Consider the following 21,809-nt stretch of genomic DNA (forward strand, 5'->3'; position numbering starts at 1 on the left):
CCCCCGTACACCCGACCCGGGCTCCAGTGTAACATTTGCCCGCGACTTGGCATCGCCCTGTGAAGGGGCAACCCCGTGGTGCTGCCATTGCTTAGTGCCGCCCGCGTCCATTCCCATCCCTTTGCTGTTCTGATGCATTTTGATTACTGCTCCCAGTGGGTTTAGGATGTCCGTTTCTGGCAACGTCTCCGGCTCTCTCCGGCGGCCGGAGAGTATCGGGCCCCCGCTCCGGGACGATGTGATTCTGGTCGAGGTGGCCTGGGAAGTGACTAACAAAGGTAAGGAGCAGCGTGGGCCGAATGTCCTCTCCCGGGGAGCTGTGTGCTGGGGCCAGTTTAACTGTTCCTCTGTCTCTCTAGTTGGAGGCATCTACACCGTGATTCAAACCAAGGCAAAGATCACCATCGACGAGTGGGGCGAGAATTATGTGATGATGGGCCCATATTTTGAGCATAACGTGAGGACCCAGGTGGAGCTGGTCGAACCGCAGAATCCCGCCATCAGACGGACCATTGACTCCATGAACGCCAAAGGCTGCAAGGTACCAACCGGTTCAGAGATAGTAGGAACTGCCGATGCTGGAGAATCTGAGATGACAAGGTGTAGAGCTGGATGAACACAGCAGGTCGAGCAGGAAAGCTGACATTTCCGATCTGGTAGTGGATAGAATATGAGGGATTAGAATTTAGTCTGAAGTTGAATAGTACCCAAGATTTCATTCCGTGTTGCTCAGCCTGTGATTAGTCTGCAATGAAGATCGAATTGGCGTCAAGATACTATTGTATGTTGAATCAATAATAAATTGGTGAACATTCTGTTCATCTTTTTTAACAGGAGACGTAATAGACCATAAGATAAAGGAGCAGAATTAGTCTATTCGGCCCATTGTGTCTGCGCCGCAATTCGATTGTGGCCGATATGTTTCTCAATCCCATTCTCTTGCCTTCTCCATGTAACCCTAGATCCTCTTATCAATCAAAAACTTATTTATCTCTGTCTTAAATATACTGAATGACGTGGCCTCCACAGCCCTCTGCTGCAATGAGTTCCACAGATTCACCAGCCTCTTGCTGAAGAAATTCCTCCTCATCTCAGTTCCAAAGGGTCATTTCTTCACTCTGAGACTGTGTCCTCAGGTTCTAGATTTTCCTATCAGTGGAAACATAACACTTGAAACCATAGTGGGATCATGAAGTTCAGGTTGGTTATATTTAAAACCATCAGACTCTACAACTAACTGAGGAAGAGTTTGTGATAAAAGATGCCAGGACTTTAGAGGGGTAGAAGGAACTGCAGATTCTGGAGAATCTGAGACAACAAGATGTAGAGCTGGATGAACACAGCAGGCCAAGCAACATCAGAGGAACAGGAAAGCTGACGTTTCGGGCCTAGACCCTCCTTCAGAAAAAAAAGGGCCTAGGGTCTAGGCCCGAAACGTCAGCCTTCCTGCTCCTATGATGCTGCTTGGCCTACTGTGTTCATCCAGCTCTACACCTTGTTGTCTCAGGACTTTAGAGGGACCTGGTCAACTTTATCGTCAATATAATCATTTATGTTTTGTGTATTTCATCAGAAAGTGGTTGTGTTTATAATTGAGGAGTTTACATCCTTTCAGTGTTCAAGGAGGGTATACAGGCAACAATTATTTGTGTAGGATCAAGTTACTGCAGATACTGGAATCTGTACAGTAAACAAAAAATGCTGGAAATCACAGTGGGTCAGGCAGCATCCATTGAGAGAGAGACTTCACGTCAGCTCTGTTAAAGGGTCACCTGGACTTGAAACATTAGCTTGCTGTCAATCCAGGGATGCTGCCTGACCTGCTGTGCTATCCAGCATTCTTTGTTCACAGTTATTTTTGAAGAGTTGTCACTGTTTGTTTTTTACCACTCAGCAAAGTCTGACAAAGCATTAGGAGTTAAATGATCAGGCACTGTGTTTTAGTGATGCTGATAGAGAACTATTTATTCTTCAAAGTGACCTGGTCACTATTATATGGTAAAACTCCTATAGGATCTTTACCATCCACCTGGTAGCAAATGGGACCTCAGTTTATCTTCTCATCTTTTGACAAGATAGCAGTCTCTTCAAATACTGTCAGAATGTCAGACTGAATTATATGTTTAAATCTTGAACTTGAACTTGAACTTACAACCTTCACACTTGGGCACATGCTAGTGTGCTCAATTACTGAAACTTATTTCCCTAGAGAAGGATACAATCTCAAATAAAGAAAAGTGTATTGAATATTCAGCCAGCAATGCAATATGTAAACCATCTGTTCTGTCTGCCTCTCTGTTTGTACAGGTGTACTTTGGGCGATGGTTGATTGAAGGGAATCCTTGTGTTATCCTGTTCGATGTTGGAGCTACAGCTTGGAGCTTGGACCGTTGGAAAGCTGAATTGTGGGATTGTTGCTCTATTGGGATTCCCTGGTATGACCGAGAAGCAAATGATGCTGTTCTCTTTGGTTTTCTCATCACTTGGTTCCTGGGAGAGGTCAGTAAAATCCATGTCCAATCATTTCTATTATCGGATATTTAGAATGATAAAATGGTTACAGTACAGAAGGAGGCATCCCAGCATGTGCCAAATAGGTGCACTCCCTACCTTTTCCCCAAAACCTAGAAAATTCTTCATCCCTTCAGGTGCTTATCCAACTCTCTTTCAAAGCCGCAATTGTTTCTGCCTCCACATTCAGTGTATTTCAGATCCTCACTGTTTGCTGTGTAAAGAAAAAGTACTTCCTCATGTTGGTTCTTTTGCCAGTCATGGAATATGTGTCTTCATAGGACTTGATGCAGATGCTTGTACTGATCTGAATCCATATTAGTTCTTCAAAGTATCTTAAACAAGTCATATGATACCAGTTACAATACTGAGGTTATGCAGAAAAAAAGCATTAAGGTGTGGGGGCAGAACTAGACCATTCAGCCCATTGAGTCTACTCTGCCTTTCAGCAAAATCGTGAACTTCATAGTAGTAGCTGGGAAAAGGTGGTATATGTGCTAAAGCCAGAGAGTTGGGGGAGGGAGGGTCGGGGAAGTGTGTGTGTGGTGTTGTGTTGCGTAAAGGTGTGAGGATTGTGAAGGCAGAGTGTTGACAGAGAGAGGCAACAAAAGTGATAGATAGGATCAGAGTCATTCAGCATGGAAACAGACCCTTCGGTCCAACTTGTCCATGCCAACCAAGTTTCCCAAACTAAATTAGTCCCACATTCCTGCATTTGGCCCTATATCCCTCTAAACCTTTCCCATTAATGTACCTGTCCAATGTCTTTTAAATGTTGCAACTGTATCTGGATCTACCACTTACCCTTGCAATGAGACATATCACCATTCCATATACAAACCACCCTCTGCGTGAAGAAGTTGCCCCTCAGGTCACTTTTACATCATTCTCCTCTCACCTTTAAAAATAAGTCCCTAGTTTTGAACTCTGCCACCTTAGGGAAAAGACCTTTGCTGTTCACCTTCTCCATAGACTTCACGATTTTATAAACCTCTAACGTCATCCCTTAACCTCCGACACTCCAGTCAAAAAAGTGACAGCCTATCCAGCGTCTCCTCGTAACGCAAACCCTCTAATCCCCAAAAAGTCCCTTGTAAATCTTTTCTGAACCCTCTCCAAATTAATAATGTCCTTCATATAGCAGGGCAACAAGAACTGTACACAGTACTCCAAAAGTGGCCTCACCAACGTCCTTTACAACCTCAACAAGAAATGCCAACTCCTGCACTCGATGGTTTAAGCATTGAAGGCAAGGGTGCTAAATGCTTTCTTAACCACCCTGTCTACCTATGACACAACTTGCAAAAAACTAAGTGTGAGACAGAACCCCTAAGATTCTGTGGCATTTAATTTGGATAAATGAAAATTTAAATAAACCGAACAAGGGCAGGATTTATACAATTCGTGGCGCTACCATGAATTGTATAAATCCTGTTCAGTTTATCTAAACTTTCATTTATCCAAATTAAATGCCATCTGCCACTCCTCAGTCCATTGGTCCAACTGCTGAAGATCCCTTTGTAACCTTAGATAACCTTCTTCACTATTGACTATAAAACCAATTTTGGTGTCATCTGCAAACTTACTAACCATTCCTCCTAAATTCCCATCCAAATCATTTATATAAATGACAAAGAACAGTGGACCCAGCACCAAACCCTGCGGAAAACCACTGGTCGCAGACCTCCAGTCCGAAAAACAACCCTTCACCACTATCTGAGATGACAAGGTGTAGAGCTGGATGAACACAGCAGGCCAAGCAGCACCAGAAGAGCAGGAAAGCCGACGCCCTGGGCCCAGACCCCTCCCCAGAAACGGGGGAGGGGAAGGGCGCCCTGAAACTATGCTACGGAAGGGAAAAATTGCTGATAATAGGGACCGTAAAAAGGTGAGGATTGGGTGGCTGTGATGTCAACGTCTGGGGCATGGGTCAGGAAAAAAGACATGGGAGAAGGTACTCAGACCCAAAAATTATTGAACTCAATGTTGGAAAATGAGATACTGCTTTTTCAGCTTGCACAGAGCTTCATTGGAGCACTGTGGCAAGCCTGAGGCACAAATGTTGGTCAGGAGCTAGAATGTGGGATCGTTTTTGATTACAACAGAGGTGTTCCTCAAAGTATTTGGCCTAGTCTGTATTTCACTTCCCAAATGTAGAGGAGACCACGTTTCTGAGCAGTGAATACAGTAGACTACACTGCCTCACTCCTATAAACTCTCCCCGTGACTCCAGCTCCCTGCCCCCAGAACCCTCTGTGGCTCATGTCCCACCTTTCCTAGCAGCAATTACTTCTGATGCAGGGCTCAACCAGAGGATGCTGAGTCTTCACTCGTTTGTATTCTGGGAGTGGACTTCGCAGTCAGCGCGGGTGTAAAGGATATCAAGGTAGAACTTGCTGTTGAGGAACGGCTAGCCCCAAACATCAATGTAGTGTTTCCATCCCTCCTTCGCCCTCTAACCCAAAAAAAAGGAGAGGCAGGGTTCAGAGGAGAAGAGACAGAACATCATGAGAGGAAGATAGGCAGTGAGAGTTCTAGCGTTTAAAGGAACACCAGCTTAAATAGCTTCAGGAAACTGTTGTTGGTGAGTGACAGGTAAGTTTTGAGAATTGTTATCAGAGCAGAGGACATCAGAAGTGAAGAAAAAGTAGTTGTCATTGTAAGGATCAATTAAGTTAAAAGGGTAAGACATGGCAGGAGAGCTGCAAATCATAGTCTACTCCTCTTGTTCAATGTGGGAAGCCGGGCACGTTTCCACGACTGGCATGTATGCAAGAAATGTTTCCAACTGCAGCTCCTGGAAGCTTGAGTTTTGGAGTTGGAGCGGTGTCAGGGGACACTGAGGAGCATTCACGAGGCAGAGACTGTCATGGATAGCACGTATAGAAAGGTGGTCACACTGCAGGTTCTGACTCCATAGGCCAGATGGGAATGGGTGACCATCAGGCAGAGCAGCAGGGCTAAGCAGGCAGTGCAGGAATCTCCTGTGCCTGTTCCCCTGCAAAACAGATATACCATTTTGGATACTGTTGAGGGGAATGGCCTCTCGGGGGATAACAGCAGCAGCAAAATTCATGGCACCATGGTTGGCTCTGCTGCAGAGGGAGGGAGAAATAGGCACAGAATTGCTATAGTTATAGGAGATTCAATTGTAAGGGGAATAGTTGGGCATTTCTGTGGCTGCAAACAGGAGTCCAGGATGGTGTGATGCCTCCCTGGTGCTGGGGTCTTGCATGTCTCGGAACGGCTGCAGGACATTCTGGATGGGGAGGGCGAACAGCCAGTGGCTGTGGTACACAGTGGTACCAATGACATAGATTTATAAAAGGGATGAGGTGCCAAAAGCAGAATATAGAGAACTAGGAATAAAGTTGAAATGTGGTCCTCAAAGGTAGTTATTTCAGGATTACTACCAGTGCCACAAGCTAGTCCGTGTAGAAACAGCAGGACATATAGGATGAACACATGGCTGAAAAGGTGATATGAGGGTGAGGGTTTCAGATTCATGGGGCATGAGGACCAGTTCTAGGGGAGGTGGGACCTTTGCAAACTGGACAAGTTACACTTGGGTAGGACAGGACTGATGCCCTTGGAGGGGGGATCCTTGGTAGAGTGGTTGGGGAGGGTTTAAACTAGTGTGGTGGGGGATGGGAACCAGAGGAGTAGGGTAGCAGATGCAGACATTGAGGGAGAGGTAGAAACCAAGGCAAACATGATTAAAAGCAAGAACAGGCAGGGAAACACTGCTGAAAGGAGCATGGAAGGTGGTCTGAAATGCATGTGTTTCAATGTGAGAAGTATAATAGGCAAAGTAGATGAACTTAGTTCCAAGTACTAACCAAAGCTGTATGACATTATTGTGATTAGGGAGAGTTGGCTGAAAGAAGGACAGGAATGGCAGCTGAATGTCCCAGGAGTTAGATATTTCAGGTGTGATAGAAAAGGAGGTAAAAGGGGTGGGGGATTTTCATTACAAGTAAAGGAGTATCTCACAGCTGTACTGAGGGATGATACGTCAGAGGACTCGTGCAGCGAGGCAGTATGGGTGGAACTCAGGAATAGGAAAGGTGAAATCACAATGCTGGGGGTATACTATAAGCCTCCCAATAGCCAGAGCAAGATAGAGGATAGACTATGTAGACAGATTTTGAGGGTGGAAAGATGTAAAAACAGCAGGGTTGTTGTGGTGGGTGATTTTAACTTCCCCTGTATTGACTAGGACTCACTTTGTGCTAGGTGCTTGGATGGGACAGAATTTGTAAGGACCATTCGGGAAGGTTTCTCGACACTGTATGTAATCAGTCCAACCAACAAAGAGGTTATACTGGACCTGCTTTTGGGAAATGAGCCTGGCCAGGTGAATAAAGTTTCAGTGGGGGAGCATTTCTGGAGTATGACCTTAATACCATGAGTTTTAAGTTACTCATGGATTGGAATAACAGCAGTGCTTTGGTGAAGATGTTAAACTGGGGGAGACTAACTACAACAATATTAGGCAGGAACAGGAGAATTTTGATTAGAGGCAGCTGTTTGAGGGTAAATCCACATCTGACACATGTGGGAGTATTTCAAATGGCAGTTGGTAATAATTCAGGAGAGGCTCAATCCTGTGAGAATGAAGGAAAAGTATGGGCAAGTTAGGTGAACCTTGGATGACCAGGGATGTTATGACCTTGGTCAAAAAGAGAAAGGAAGCACACATAAAGCCTAGGAGTATGGGAACTGGCAAAGTCCTTGAAGTATATAAGGAAAGTAGGGAAGAACTAGAATTAAGGAATTAGAAGGGCTAAAAGGGGCCATAGTTCGTCTACTCAAGGACAAAGGAGGGAATGTATGTTTGGAACCAGAAGGGGTAGGTGGGGTGCTAAATGAATACTTTGTGTCAGCATTCACCAAAGAGAAGGTGGAGGATGATCTCGAGAAAGGGACTGTTGAGTTCTAAGCCAAGTTGATATTAAAAAGTATTAAGATGGATAAGTCCCTGGGTCTTGATGGGATCTATCCCAGAATATTGAGGGAGGTAAGAGAACAAATTTCTGGAGCATTGACAGATATCTTTGTATCCACTTTGGCTATAGAGGAGGTCTTGGAGGACTGGAAAATAGCTAATTTGTCCCATTGTTTAAAAAGAGTATTGGGGATAATCCAGGAAATAACAGGCCTGTCAGCCTCACGGCAGTGGTAAGGAAATTATTGGCAAAGATTCTCGGGGACAAGAATCTATAAACATTTAGAAGCAAATGGACTTATTAGTGATAGACAGCATGGTTTTGTGTGGGGGACGTCGTACCTCACTACCTTGATTTGTGTTTGTTGAGGAGGTGACAAAGATGGTGGAGGAAAAAAAACTGTTGATGTTGTCTCCGTGGACTTCAGTAAAGCCTTTGACAAGGTCCCTCCTGGCAGACTGGTACAAAAGGAGAAGTCACATTGTATCGGGGTAAGCTGGCACAATGGACACAGAAGTGGCTTAGTCATAGGAGACAGAGTGTAGTGTTGGAAGGATGCTTTTTGGATTGGAAGGCTGTGACCAGTGGTGTTCCACAGCGATCAGTGCTGGGACCTCTGCTGTTCATGATCTACATAAATCATTTGGAGGGAAGCATAGCTGGTCTAATTAGTAAGTATGCGGACAATACAAAGATGAGTGGAGTTGTGGATAGTGAGGAGGATTGTCAGATGACACAACAGGTTTTAGATCAGTTGGAGGTATAGGCAGAAAAATGGCAGATGGAGTTTGATCCGAACAAATGTGAGTGATGCATTTTTGAAGGTCGCGTACAGATGGAAATCAGAGTGAATGGCAGAACCGTTAGTAATATTGGTATGCAGAGTGATCTGGGTGTGCAGTTTCACAGAGCAGTGAAGGTGGCAGTGCAGGTAGATAAGGTAGTAAAAAAAGGGCCTATAGCATGCTTGCCTTCATTAGAAGTGAGTATAAGGATAGGCAAGTTATGCTGCAGCTTTATAGAACTTTAGTTAGGCCACACTTGGAATATTGCGTACAGTTCTGGTTACCGCACTACCAGAAGGATGTGGATGCTTTGGAGAGGGTACAGAAAAGGTTTACCAGAATGTTGCCTGGTATGGGGGATTTTAGCTATGAAGGAAGGTTGGATAGACTGTGTTTGTTTTCACTGGAATGCAGGAGGTTGAGGGGTGTGACCTGATAGAAGTTTATAAAATTGTGAATAGCATAGATAGAGTGGAAAGTATGAGGCTTTTTCTGAGGGTGGAGGGGTCAATTACTAGGGGACACAGGCTCAAGGTGCGAGGGGGCAAGTTTAAAAGAGATGTACGAGGCACGTTTTTCACACAAAGGGTGATGGGTGCCTGGAATGTACTGCAGAGGAGATGGTGGAAGCAGACATAATAGCAGTATTCAGGAGACACCTGGATGAATACATGAATAGGAAGGGAATAGAGAGATATGGATCCTGTAAGTGAAGAAGGTTTTAATATGGAAGGCAAAAATGTGTGGGCGGAGGCTTGGAGGGCGAAAGGGCCTGTTCCTGTGCTGTATTTTTCTCTGTTAAGTACGTTTTCTCTATACAGATGCTGCCAGACCTGCTGAGTTTCTACAATTTCTGTTTTTGTTACTAATCTAGAAACTCCACTAATGTTCTGGGGACCCAGGTTTGAAACCCGCCATAGCAGGTTGCAGATTTTGAATTTAATAATAATACCTGGAATTAAGAATCTACTGATGACCATGCATCTATTGTTGATTGTCAGAAAAATTTGACTGGTTCACTAATGTCCTTCAGGGAAGGAAATCTGCCATCTTCATCTATTCTGGCCTACATGTGTCTTCAGACCCACAGAATGCGAATGATTCTCAACTGCCGCCGGAAATGGCCTAGCAAGCCATTCAGTTGTATCAATTGCTGCAAATTCTCAATGAGAAATGAAACTGGACAGACCACCTGAGCATTGACCTATGCACCAGAAATGAACATGGTAAACTCAGCCTGTAACTCAAGCCCTGCAAAGTCCTCCTCCATAACATCTGGGGGTTAGTGCCAAAATTGGGAGAGCTGTCTCACAGCCTGATCGAGCAATAGCCTAACATAGTCATACTCACGGGATCATACCGTTTTAAGAAATTATCCCAGACGAGACCATCACAATCCCTGTATATATCCTGCCCCATCGACAGGTAAGACGAGCAGAGGTGGCAGCAGAATGGTGTACAATTGTGAGGGAGTCCTCCACATTGGCTCTGGATCCCATGAAGTCTCATGGCTTCAGGTTAAACATGGACAAGGAAACCTCCTGCTGATCACCACCTAGCCTCTTCCCTCGGCTGCCGAATCAGTACTCCTTCATGTTGAACAATACTTTGAGGAAGCTCTGAGGGTAATCTGGGTGGGGGATTTCAATGTCCACCATCCAGAGTGGCTCAACAGCAGTACTACTGATGACTGACTGGTTGTTTCCTAAAGGACATAGTTGCTAAACTGGATCTGCAGCAGGTGGTGAGGGAATCAACAAGAGGGAAAAACATACTTGACTTCATCGTTACCAGCCTGGCAGCTATAAATGTGTCTGTCTATGATCGTATTGGTAAGACCACCGCATAGTCCTTGTGGAGACAAAGTCCCACCTTCACTTTGAGAATAACCTCCATTGTGTTGTGTGGCAGTATCACCATGTTAAATGGGACAGACTTGGACAGACCTGGCAACTCCAGACTGGGCATCCATGAGGCACTGTAGCATAGCAGCAGCAGAATCATACTCCAACAGAATCTGCAACATCATGGCCCAAATGTCCCTCCCCTCAACCATTAACATCAAGCGAGGGATCAAACCTGTTTCAGTGGAGAGTGCAAGGGGGCATGGTAGGAGCAGCACCAGCCCTACCTAAAAATAAGGATCAACCTGGTGAAGCTACTAAACAGGACTCCTTTTGTGCCAAACAGCATTGACAGAGCTAAGAAATCCCACAACCGATGGAACAGATTTAAACTCTGCAGTCCTCCACGTGTGATAGTACAATGGCTTTAAGAACTGTAAGGTGTAGAATGGTCTGCTTAAAGCCAATAAAGTAGACAGCTTGTGAGGCCTTGAGGTTTTTTTTTAAAGTTGAAACAATAGAAGCAGCCTGAATGGATGGGGCCAAATTCCTGCAGAACCAGGACTTTTTTTAGCTTTCAGCGATTGCTGGGATCTTGAAGCTGAATATGGAAGTTCATATTCTTCTCTCTGTTACAGCTAAAAGCTGGGGTTCTCCTCCTGCTGCTAGAATTGCATGTGAGACAATCTATTTTACAGAGTTTTACCTTTGCCAAGGATGTGTTTATGGGAAGTTGGAACAGTTAATTAGAAGTAGTTAATATACATTATTTCATTAAGCATTTTGATAGCATTACAGTTAGGCCCATTCTTTTATTTTCATTTTGTTTATTTTTACATCACATTTGAAATACAATGTGTGTTTTGCTTAAAGTTGAATAGTTTGACCAATCGATTTGCATCTGGAATGCAACACCTGACACGTACCTTTAAAGTAACAAAAAGTTAGGGTCTAGACTATCTTCATAATATACTTTTGAGGGGGGTTGCTCTGGTCCATAACACCCATCCAGTAGTGAATAGTGATAGACAAGTAAACAACTCACTGAGGGAGGAGGCTGCACATATACCCATTGTCAATGATGCAAGAGTCCAGTTCATCAGTGCAAAAGACAAGACAGGAGCACTAACAGCAATCTTCATCCAGAAGTGCAGAGTGCATGATTCATCTCAGCCTCCTCCAGAGGTGTCCCCCAGCATCACACATGTCAGTTTTCAGCTAATTCGATTCACTCCATGTGATATCGAGAAACAGTTGGAGGCTCTGGACACTGCAAAGGCTGCAGGCACTGACAGTATTTCAGTAATAGTACTGAAGACTTGTGCTCCAGAACATGCTGCATTGCCAAGCCAAGCTGTTCCGGTACATAGAACATAGAACTGTACAGTACAGGAATGAGTCCTTTTGGCCCATGATGTTGTGCTGAACATGCCAAATTAAACTAATCCCTTCTGCCTGCCCATGAGCCATATCCTTCTATTCCTTGCATATTCATGTGTTTATCTAACTGTCTGTTAACTGCCCCTATTGAATCTGTCTCCACCATCACCCTGGCAGTGCTTCCACACTCCTACCACTCTCTGTATTTTAAAAAAAACTTGCCCCTCACATCTCCTTTGAACTTCCTCCCTCTCACCTTAAATACATGCCCCCTTGTTTTAGACATTTCAACTCTGGGAAAAAGATTCTGACTGTCAACCCTATCTGTGCATCTCATAATTTTACACACTTCTATCAAGTGTCCCCTCAGCCTCTGCTGCTCCAGAGGAAAAACAACCTGAGGTTTTCTAGCCGCTCCTTATACATCATACCGTGTAATCCAGGCAGCAGCCTGGTGAACCTGTTCTGCATCCTCTCCAAAACCTCCACATCCTTCCTGTAATGTGGCAATCAGAATTGAATGCTTTAAATGCAGTCTAATCAAAGTCTTGTAAAGCTGCTATGATAGCCTGACTCTTACATTCAGTTCCCTGACCAATAAAGGCAAGCATGCTATATACCTTCTTTATCACCCCATCTACTTGCGTGGCTACTTCCAGGGAGCTATCAACTTGAATCCCAAGATCCCTCTGTACATCAAGGCTGTTCAGACTCCTGCCTTTAGCTGTATACTTTTCCTTAACATTTGATCTCCCAAAATGCAGCACCTCACACTTACCTGGATTAAACTCCATCTGCCATTTCTCTGCCTATATCTGCAAGTGATTCCGCTGTATCCTTTGATAACCTTCTACACTACCCACAACTCCACTGATCTTTGTATCATATGCAAAATTACTAACCCACTGTTCTACATTTTAAACAATAAAGGTCCCTGTACGGATCCCTGCACAGCACCACTAGTCACAGACCTCGGCCTGAAAAACACCCTTCCACCACGATCCTCTGCCTTCTATGGGCAAATCATTTCTGAATCCATGCGGCCAAGTCACTGTGGATCCTTTGCATCTTAATCTTCTGGATGAGCCTACCATGAGGGACCCTGTCAAAAGCTTTACTAAAATTCATGTAGACAACATCTGCTGCTCTACCCTCATCGATCATCTTTGTCATCTCCTCAAAAAATTCAGTCAAGTTAGTAAGACATGACCTGTCCCCCACAAAGCCATGCTGACTGCCCCTAATTAGGCCATGCTTTTCCAAATGTGTGTAAATCCTATTTCTAAGAATTCTCATCAAATAGCTTCCCAACCATCAATGTGAGACTTATCAGTCTATAGTTTCCTGGATTATCCCTATTTCCCTTATTGTGTAGGGGAACAACATTAGCTACTCGCCAGTCCACCAGGACCTATCCTGTGGCTGATGAGGAAACAAAGATCTTGGTACAGTTATAACACTGGCATCTACCTGGTAGTGTTGAAAATTGCCCAGTTCGGTGCTATACCCAAAAGGAGGAGAAAGCCAACCCGGCCAATTACCACCCCATCAATCTTTCAATCATCAGTGAAGTGATGGAAGGTGTCATCGACAGTGCTATCAAGCAGCCTCTGCTTAGCAATAACCTGTTCAGTGATGCCCAGTTTGGTTTTCACCAGGGCCAGTCAGCTCCTGATCTCATTACAGCCTTGGCTCAAGCATAGACCAAAAAGCTGAATTCCAGAGGTGGGGTGAGAGTTACAACCCTCAACATCAAGGCCAAATTTGACCAAGTATGGCATCAGGGAGTCGTAGCAAAACTGAAATCAATGTGCATCAGGGGGAGATCTCTCCACTGGTTGGAGTCATACGTGGCACATAAGATGGTTGTGGATGTTGGAGGTCAGCCATTTCACCTCCAAGTAATCTCGACAAGAGTTCTTCAGGGTAGTGTCCCAGGCCCAACCATCTTCAGCTTTATCAATGATTTCCCTCCATCATCAGGTTAGAAGTGGGGATTTTGGTCATGATTGGTACTGAACATTGTACATTCGTGACTCCTCAGATACTGAAGCAGTTCATGTTCAAATGCAGCAAGACCTGGACAATATCTAGACTTGGATGAGTGGCAAGTAACATTTGCTCAACGCAAATGCCAGGCAATTATCATCTCAAATAAGAGAGAATCTAACCACGACCTGGCATTTAATTGTACTACCATCACTGACTCCTCCACCATTGACATCCTGGGCACTGGACTCACCATATAAATACAGTGGCTACAAGAGCAGGTCAGAGGATAGGAATATTGCAGTGAGTAAATTACCTCCTGACTCCCCAAATCCTGTCCGTGAGGTGCTGTGTTTTGGAAAGGCAAATCAAGGCAGGACTTATATGCTTAATTGTAAAGTCCTGGGAGTGTTGCTAAACAAAGTGACTTTGGAGTGCAGGTTCATAGTTCCTTGAAAGTGGAGTCACAGGTAGATAGGATAGTGCTGAAGGCATTTGGAATGCTTGCCTTTATTCGTTAGTGCATTGTGTGTAGGAGTTGGGATGTCATGTTGCGGCTGTACAGGACATTGGTTAGGCCACTTTTGCAATACTGCATTCAATCTGGTCTCCTTGTTGGAGGGAAAATGTTGTGAAATTTGAAAGGGTTCAGAATAGATTTACAAGGACATTGCCAGGTTTGGAGAGTTTGAACTATAAGGAGAGACTGAATAGGCTGGGGATGTTTTCTCTGGAGCATCGAAGGCTGAGGGGTGACCTTATAGAGGTTGATAAAATCATGAGGGGATGGATAGGGTGACTAGTCAACGTCTTTTCCCCAGGGTAGGAGAGTCCAAAACATAGAGAGCATAGGTTTAAGGTGAGAGGGGAAAAATTTAAAAGGGAACTAAGGGGCAACTTTTTCATGCAGAGGGTGGTGCGTGTATGGAATGAGCTGCCAGAGGAAGTGGTGGAGGCTGGTACAATTACAACATTTAAAAGGCTTCTGGACGGGTACATGAATAGGAAGGGTTTAGAGGAGTATGGGCAGATGCTGGCAAACTGCACGAGATTAATTTAAGATATCTGTTCAGCATGGTCAGGTTGGACCAAAGGGTCTGTTTCTATGCTGTACAACTGTAAGACTGTATCTACTGGGCACAATTCAGGCGTATGATCGAGTATTCCCTCCTTGCCTGGATTCGCGCAACTCCAACAACACTCAAGAAGCTTGACGCCATTCAGGACAAAGCAGCCTGCATGACACCGCATTCACAGCATCCACTCCCTCCACCATTGATGCTCATTAGCAGCAGTGTGTCTCACTGCAGAAATTCACCAAAGATCCTTAGACAGCACCCTACAAATCCATGACTACTTCCTTGACGAAGGACAATGGCAGGAGATACGTGGGGACATCACCAGCTGTAGGTAGCCCTCCAAACCACTCACCACCCTGACTTCGAAATACATTGCAGTTCCTTCAGTGTCGCTGGGTCAACATTCTGGAATTCCCTCCCTAAGGGCATTGTGGGTCTACCTACAGCACATGGACTGCAGCGGTTCAAGAAGGCAGTTTACCACCACCTTCTCAAAGCCCACTAGGGACAGGCAATAAATACTGGCCCAGCCAGTGACGACCATGTCACGTGAATGAATAAATAAAATTACAAGTATCTGGGAGGAGTTGATAATGGTGTTGAACATTTGAATAATTCAATAATTGTAAGCTAAGTTTTGATCTGATTGTTCTCACAATATAGGGTGCATTTGGCATCGAGGAAATATGGAATAAAGAGCTAAGTTGAGTTAAAATACAGATCAGTCATGATCTAAATGAATGGTGGGGACATATTTGAGGGGTTGAATAATCCACTCTAGTTCCTAAGCTGGTGAACATTGGCAAATTCACTCATCCAGTGGCAAAGAGAAAGGGACAGCAGAATCTGCTAAGGGAATTCCTGATGGTGGTGACCCCAGGGGCAATAAACAGTTTAAAACTCCAACAACAGGCAGATTAGAAAAATGATTGATGTAATGGGCTATTAGAATCTACAATAAATAATTATATTGCAGTGTAATCTCTGTATTTCAGAGGAATGAATTAATAATTGCATTAAATATTAAAGGGCTTCAGGGAAAGAGCAGCAAATTGGTCGAGTGGTAGATTATATACTAAGTTCATTGTGATCTGTATTAGGCTCCTGTATTTGTTCTCTGATTCTATTTACCCAATCTGTTCTGTGCATGTTTTATGAACAATTCTGAGACCTCCATATTCCAAACAGGAGTGAATTATTTCCTTTTACCTCTTAAGTGCTGACATTGGGAGGAACACATGATGCATAAGACTTGATAAGATTTAATATTTAGAAAAAGTTTTCTGAACTATACCCGATTTAATCTGGTTTCTTTCATGTTTAGTTTGTTTCTCAGTGTGAGGGGAACTGCCCGTTTATCATCACTCACTTCCATGAATGGCTGGCTGGTGTTGGTTTGATTATGTGCAGAATCCGCAAGATCCCTGTAGCTACAATCTTTACGACACATGCTACGTTATTGGGACGTTATATCTGTGCTGGAAATGTCGACTTCTACAACAACCTTGCCTACGTGCGTAATAACCTTCCTAGTTTATTCAGTTAGAGACAACCTCAGACTTTATGGGTGCAATTAAAAAATTGAAAAGGAGTTCGGAGTACAGTGAGAGCCATGTATAGTCAGTACCTGTGAGACAAGTGGACATGTCGTTTTAGATTTAGTAATCTACCAATAGTGCTAGATCAGTTCTCAGTATAAATAGATATTTGTTAGCGATAACAATTGTATGATATAATGCAACAATGGGTATATGGAGCTAGATTATTGTCAGCAATGATCTAATTAAATGGTAGACCAGGTGGAAGGGCTAAACGCCCCATTCCTATTCCTGTGCTCCTATAGAGCATGGATATTTATCTAATGGTGATCATAATGTGATTGAATTCAATGTTGAGTTTAACAGGAAGCTATGCTGGCAGGCAATGTGGATAATACCTATGGTATTATTACTGGACTATCAATCCAGAAACACAGATAATGTTCTGGGGACCCAGGTTCGAATCCTGCCACAGCAGACGGTGGAATTTGAATTCAATAAAAATCTGGAATTAAGAATCTGATGTTGACCGTGAATCCCTTGCCGATTGTTGGAAAAACCCCCCATTAGGGATGGGCTATAAATGCTGCCTTGTCAGCGACGCCCTCGTCCCGTAAATGAATAAAGGATGTGCCATAGCTCAATTCTAGATTAAAGTAAAGCTGACTTTAATGGCTTGAAACTAAGACTGCCTGTAGGGAACTGAACAGATCTGTTAATGGGTGTATTGTAGAACATCTGTGGGAAGTGTTCAACATATTTAATATAGTACAGAAACAGTTTAAACCCTTAAGAAACAAGAATTCTACTTGATAAAAAAAAACCCGCTATGGATGGCTAAAGAGCTAACAGAGAACAGATAGGTGAGTAGAGCTTTAAAAATACAAAAAGAAATTCTGACAAATTGTAAAGATCCAAAAAGCAACAGAGTGACAAAGTGGACCAGATGTTTTTGTAAGAAATATGAAACGGGAATACAGAAAGAAAATTGAGTTTCAAAATTAACATAGAAACCTTTCATAATGATACAAAAAGGTTGTTGAGGGATATTATAGATCCTGCGAGAATTGATAATGCTGACATGGAAATGGTTGACATTTTTAAAGATAATTTTAAATCAAATTTAAGCAGAGGACGAGTAGAACTTATTGAAAATTTCCGGGACAGATATTCATCAATATTAACATTTGCAAAGTAGCGGGTATGAGGAAAGTTATGGTATCCAACTGTGACAATTCCTTCAGGATCAGATGATTTCCTGCCTTGGTCTTTTTTTATACCAGAGTAAAGTTAAAAGCATTACTAATGTCCAAGTACTTAAAAGGTCTTTTGATTCAGGGATGATGACCTCGGATTGGAAAAATGCACTTTAGCTTTGAAAGGTTGGGGAAACCAGAAAATTATGGACGAGTTAATTTAACATCTGTTGTCAGGATATTACTTATAGACTTGGATGAAGATAGGCTGACTGGACACATCTTAAATTTTCAACTGGTCGCAGAGAACCAGCATGAATTTCTAAAGATATGTCACGCCTGATGAATCAAATTGAATTTGTTGAAGAGGTGACTAAAGTAGTGGGCAGACCGTTGTCTTTCTGGGTGTTATTTCTTTGCACATCCAGAGGCATTCGATATCATCCTTCGAAGTACACAATTAGCTAAAAGGTGAAGCTGTAGAATTTAAAGGAGATTATTTCAGAGTTTAGGAAATTGGCTGAGCATTAGAAGACAGCAGGGATAATGAGCATTCTCAGTAGAAAATATAAGTTATGGACCCTCAACTAATGATTATAATTAATGGTTTAGATGATAGATATTTAGATAATTGGATATACATGACTCCAGTTTCTCTAGGCATCCAGCATTCCCTACACCTACCAGCCTTGCCCTTCACACTGGTAGGAAATTATTATCTCTGAAGTCTTTTTATTTCGTTCTTAAAGCTTCTCACCCCCAACCGTCCCTTTACTTGCGAGTAGCCTCCCCGAACAAATTTTGATAGTTCCTGTCTAATACAGTCAAAATTAGCCTTTGTCCAATTTAGAACTTTAACTTTTTGATCAGTTCTGTCTTTTTCCATAACTATTTTAAAACTCATAGAATTATGATCACTTGCCCCAAAGTGCTCCCCCACTGACACCTCAGTCACTTGGCCTGCCTTATTTCCGAACAGAAGGTCAGGTATTGCTCCTTCTGTAGTAGGTACATCCACATAAGTTTTTGGAGGGAATTCTGAGGGATGGGATTTACATGTATTTGGAAAAGCAAGGAGTGATGAGTGATGGTCAAGATCACTGTGTATAGGAAATCATGTTTCCCTGACTTGATTGAGTATTTTGAAGAGGGTGACAAAGCAGATTGATGATGGCAGAGTGGTAGACATTGTCCACATCGACTTCAAGTGTTTGATAAAGTTCTGCATGGTAGACAAGTTTAGTGAGGTTAGATCACATAGGATCCGGGGGGACTAGCCAATTGGGTACAAAATTGGCTTGAAGGTAGGAGACAGGGTGGTGGTGGAGGGTTGTTTTGGGACTTGAGGCCTGTGACCAGTGGTGTGTCACAAGAATTGGTGCTGGGTCCACTGCTTTTTGTTAATTATATAAATGATTTAGATGTGAATATAGGAGGTATGGTTAGTAAGTTTGCAGATGACACCAAAATAGGTGGTGGAGTGGACAGTGAAGATGATTATCTCAGGGTCCAACCGGACCTTGATTAGATGGGCCAGCCAGCTGAGGAGTGACAGATAAAGTTCAATTTAGATAAATGTGAGGTGTTGCATTTTTGATAAGGCAAACCAGGTGTTCTGCAGAAAGCTATTGATTTCTGCCTTGTACCTGCTCAATGATTAAAATCCCACAGCCTTCTGGGGTAGAAAATTCCAAAGGTTCACCATCCTTTGAATTAAGAAATTCCTCTTAATCTCAGTCTGAAATAACTTCACCTTTGTACTGAGATTAGTTCCCCTGGTTCTAAAGTTACCAGCCAAGGGAAACATTCTTTTTACATCCACAGTGTAAAGTCCCGTAAGAATTTTGTAAGTTTCAGTGAGATGATAATATAATTCACTTGTTGGTTATGTTTACTTCATCACTAGCAAATCTTGAAAAATTTATTTCGCATTCTCTTGTTGATACTGAAGCAAGCTATTCTGCTTTTCAGTGTGAACCTTGAAGAACTTCAGGGTGTGGGATGTTCATGTTTTTCAAGGAACTCACTGGTGTTCACTTTTTGGGCATTAGTGCATGATGGAATGCATGTGATGGTGACACTGGTGATCTTTCTTTCAGTTTGATGTAGATCGTGAGGCGGGAGAGAGGCAGATCTACCATCGATACTGTATGGAGCGTGCTGCTGTTCATTGTACCCATGTCTTCACAACTGTGTCGGAAATCACAGCAGTGGAAGCAGAACACCTACTCAAATGCAAACCTCGTGAGTGAAACTTAATTAGGAAAACTTCTAATGAGTCTTTGAATGATCAAAATTGCAGGCTGTCCTATTGCAGTGTAATACAATAACCCTTTTGTTAACTTGTGTGAATTCCTCTGGTAGTAACTGTCCATCTGCTACAGGAAAACCTTAACCAAAGTCACAACTATTTTCTGCATGACTGTGTAGTGCCCTATCACCCCTTACCTTTGACACACCTAATCATCCTCTTCCTATGCTATTCCCCCAGTGCACAGATCCATTAGATTGTCTTGGTTTTACAGTTACCTGTGAGATATGGAGAAGCCATGAGATTGGTTCCCTGAGTGCAGGTTGGCTCCTGTACCCAATAACCTGTAGATTTAAAGCTGTAAATTCAGGAAGAGTAACAGAATTATGACGGTCCATCACAGCATTGCTTATAGTAGAAGTTATTCTCTTAATTATTCCTTAGAGTTCCTGCCTTTTAATAATCAGTTCCATTTTCTTCAATAGATATGGTGACTCCAAATGGACTGAATTTGAAGAAGTTCTCTGCAATGCATGAGTTTCAGAATTTACACTCAAAGAGCAAGATGCGAATTCAGGAGTTTGTCAGAGGCCATTTCTACGGGTAAGACAAGGAGTTTCTTTAGTCAGATTGACCTACTGTTCTTGACACAAAGCAATAGTATGCCTGCTAATGCCAGTGAGGGATATGGCAGGAATTTAATCACATTATTTTGCTCCAACTACATAATCCTGTAAGAATTTGCTGTTTTGTATTGACTTAAATTTGTGAACCGATGTGATTGTTCAAATATATTGTTAATGTGCTGATTATATTCTAATAATTGATTATGTGAAAACTTCGAACCTCACTAGGCTTTGAATATTGACTTGGGTTTTATGCCACTGCTTAATTAATCTCCAAATTTTTACTCTGTCAAATACCTTTGTAATTTTTAAAAACTTCAGTTATGTCACCATACCTTTTCTTGTGTCCTCATGGTCATAATTGCACTCTTTTATCCCTGATATTGGCTGGGTGAACTTATTCCCCCCTCGCTCATTGCTGTAATATTCTTGCTGTATTGTGTGGCCAATATTATATGAAGATGGATTCCAGGGATGTAAAGCAGGCTTAAAATTCAAATGGGAGTAGTTGTAAAAATTAAGCAGAGACATTGATCCAGAGAAGAGAATTAAAATAAGCAGCATCAGGAGTGGCACATGGATTGCATAATGCACAAGCTTTCAGTCTAAGACTTAATTAAGACTAAATCTTAAGACAGTTCTGAAGAAGAGTCTTACAACACTTAAAATATTAACTCTGTTTCTCTCTCCACAGACACTGCTAGACCTGCTAGGTTTCTCCAGCACTTTCTGTTTTTATTTAAAGTTTGTCTTTCTTGACATCTATCACTCAGCTTTGACTTTTCTCATTGTCCAATTTGAAATTCATCTATCGCTCTTGGGATAGGTCATCTCCTTTCACACCTTTTGATTCTATTGAAAAGCATTTTGAGATGTAAAGAAGGACTGTCCTGCTTGCGCTAATTCATCTTTATATTTTCAGAGCTGCTTATTTGATTCTTAATTTTAAAACATAGCGTAATAACTTGCCCAGCACAGGGCTGTTCTTATCCTGGTATTAAACTTAAACATTTCTGATCTTGATTCTTCCTAGTCATTTGGATTTTGACCTGGATAAAACCATCTATTTCTTCATTGCTGGGCGATACGAATTTACCAACAAAGGCGCAGATTTATTCTTGGAAGCATTAGCCCGTCTCAATTATCTGCTCCGGGTAATTTCTTTGTTTTCATGTTTTAAAAGTTAGATTCTGACTGTATTATTCTGCTACGGTTTGGAGAAGGAAGAGACTCTTGTCGCCAGTTATGGTTTGTGGTTCACACTGTCCTTTAATTTTTCTTTTAGAAAGTTTTGTTCTTGAAGGTAATTTAATGGTATATGTAGAGGTTGCCTGTTAATAAGATGCTGAATTGTACAGAGCAGGAGAGTCCATAGTTGGTTTATGTGTGCACATTGACCTGCAAACTTACTGACTATGCCTTCTATATTCACATCCAAATCATTTATATAAATGACAAAAGGCAGTAGACCCAGCATCGATCCATGCAGCACAACGCTGCTCACAGGCCTCCAGTCTGAAAAGCAACCCTGTGCCACCACCCTCTTTCTCCTACCTTGAAGCCAATTTTGTGCCCAATTGGCTAGCTCCCCTTGGATCCCATACTAACCTTATTAACCTTGTCTACCATGCAGAACCTTGTCTACCATGCAGAACCTTGTC

General features: G+C 42.7%; 1 protein-coding gene across 1 annotated transcript in view; it reads left to right on the forward strand.

Annotated features, from left to right (window-relative positions):
* The first annotated feature begins 38 nt into the window (after positions 1–38).
* LOC109923235 (glycogen [starch] synthase, muscle-like) overlaps positions 39–21,809 on the forward strand; it is a 64,015-nt gene continuing 42,244 nt past the window's right edge. The window contains exons 1-7 of the mRNA XM_048617600.1: positions 39–278; positions 360–541; positions 2,308–2,499; positions 15,862–16,050; positions 19,371–19,515; positions 20,008–20,125; positions 21,182–21,302. Coding sequence (XP_048473557.1) covers positions 167–278; positions 360–541; positions 2,308–2,499; positions 15,862–16,050; positions 19,371–19,515; positions 20,008–20,125; positions 21,182–21,302 — 1,059 coding nt within the window. The 5' untranslated portion in view covers positions 39–166. The remainder of the gene's footprint in view (positions 279–359; positions 542–2,307; positions 2,500–15,861; positions 16,051–19,370; positions 19,516–20,007; positions 20,126–21,181; positions 21,303–21,809) is intronic.

The sequence above is a fragment of the Rhincodon typus genome, chromosome 37 (assembly GCF_021869965.1).
Source record: "Rhincodon typus isolate 14 chromosome 37, sRhiTyp1.1, whole genome shotgun sequence".
In the NCBI taxonomy this organism is placed as follows: Eukaryota; Metazoa; Chordata; class Chondrichthyes; order Orectolobiformes; family Rhincodontidae; genus Rhincodon; species Rhincodon typus.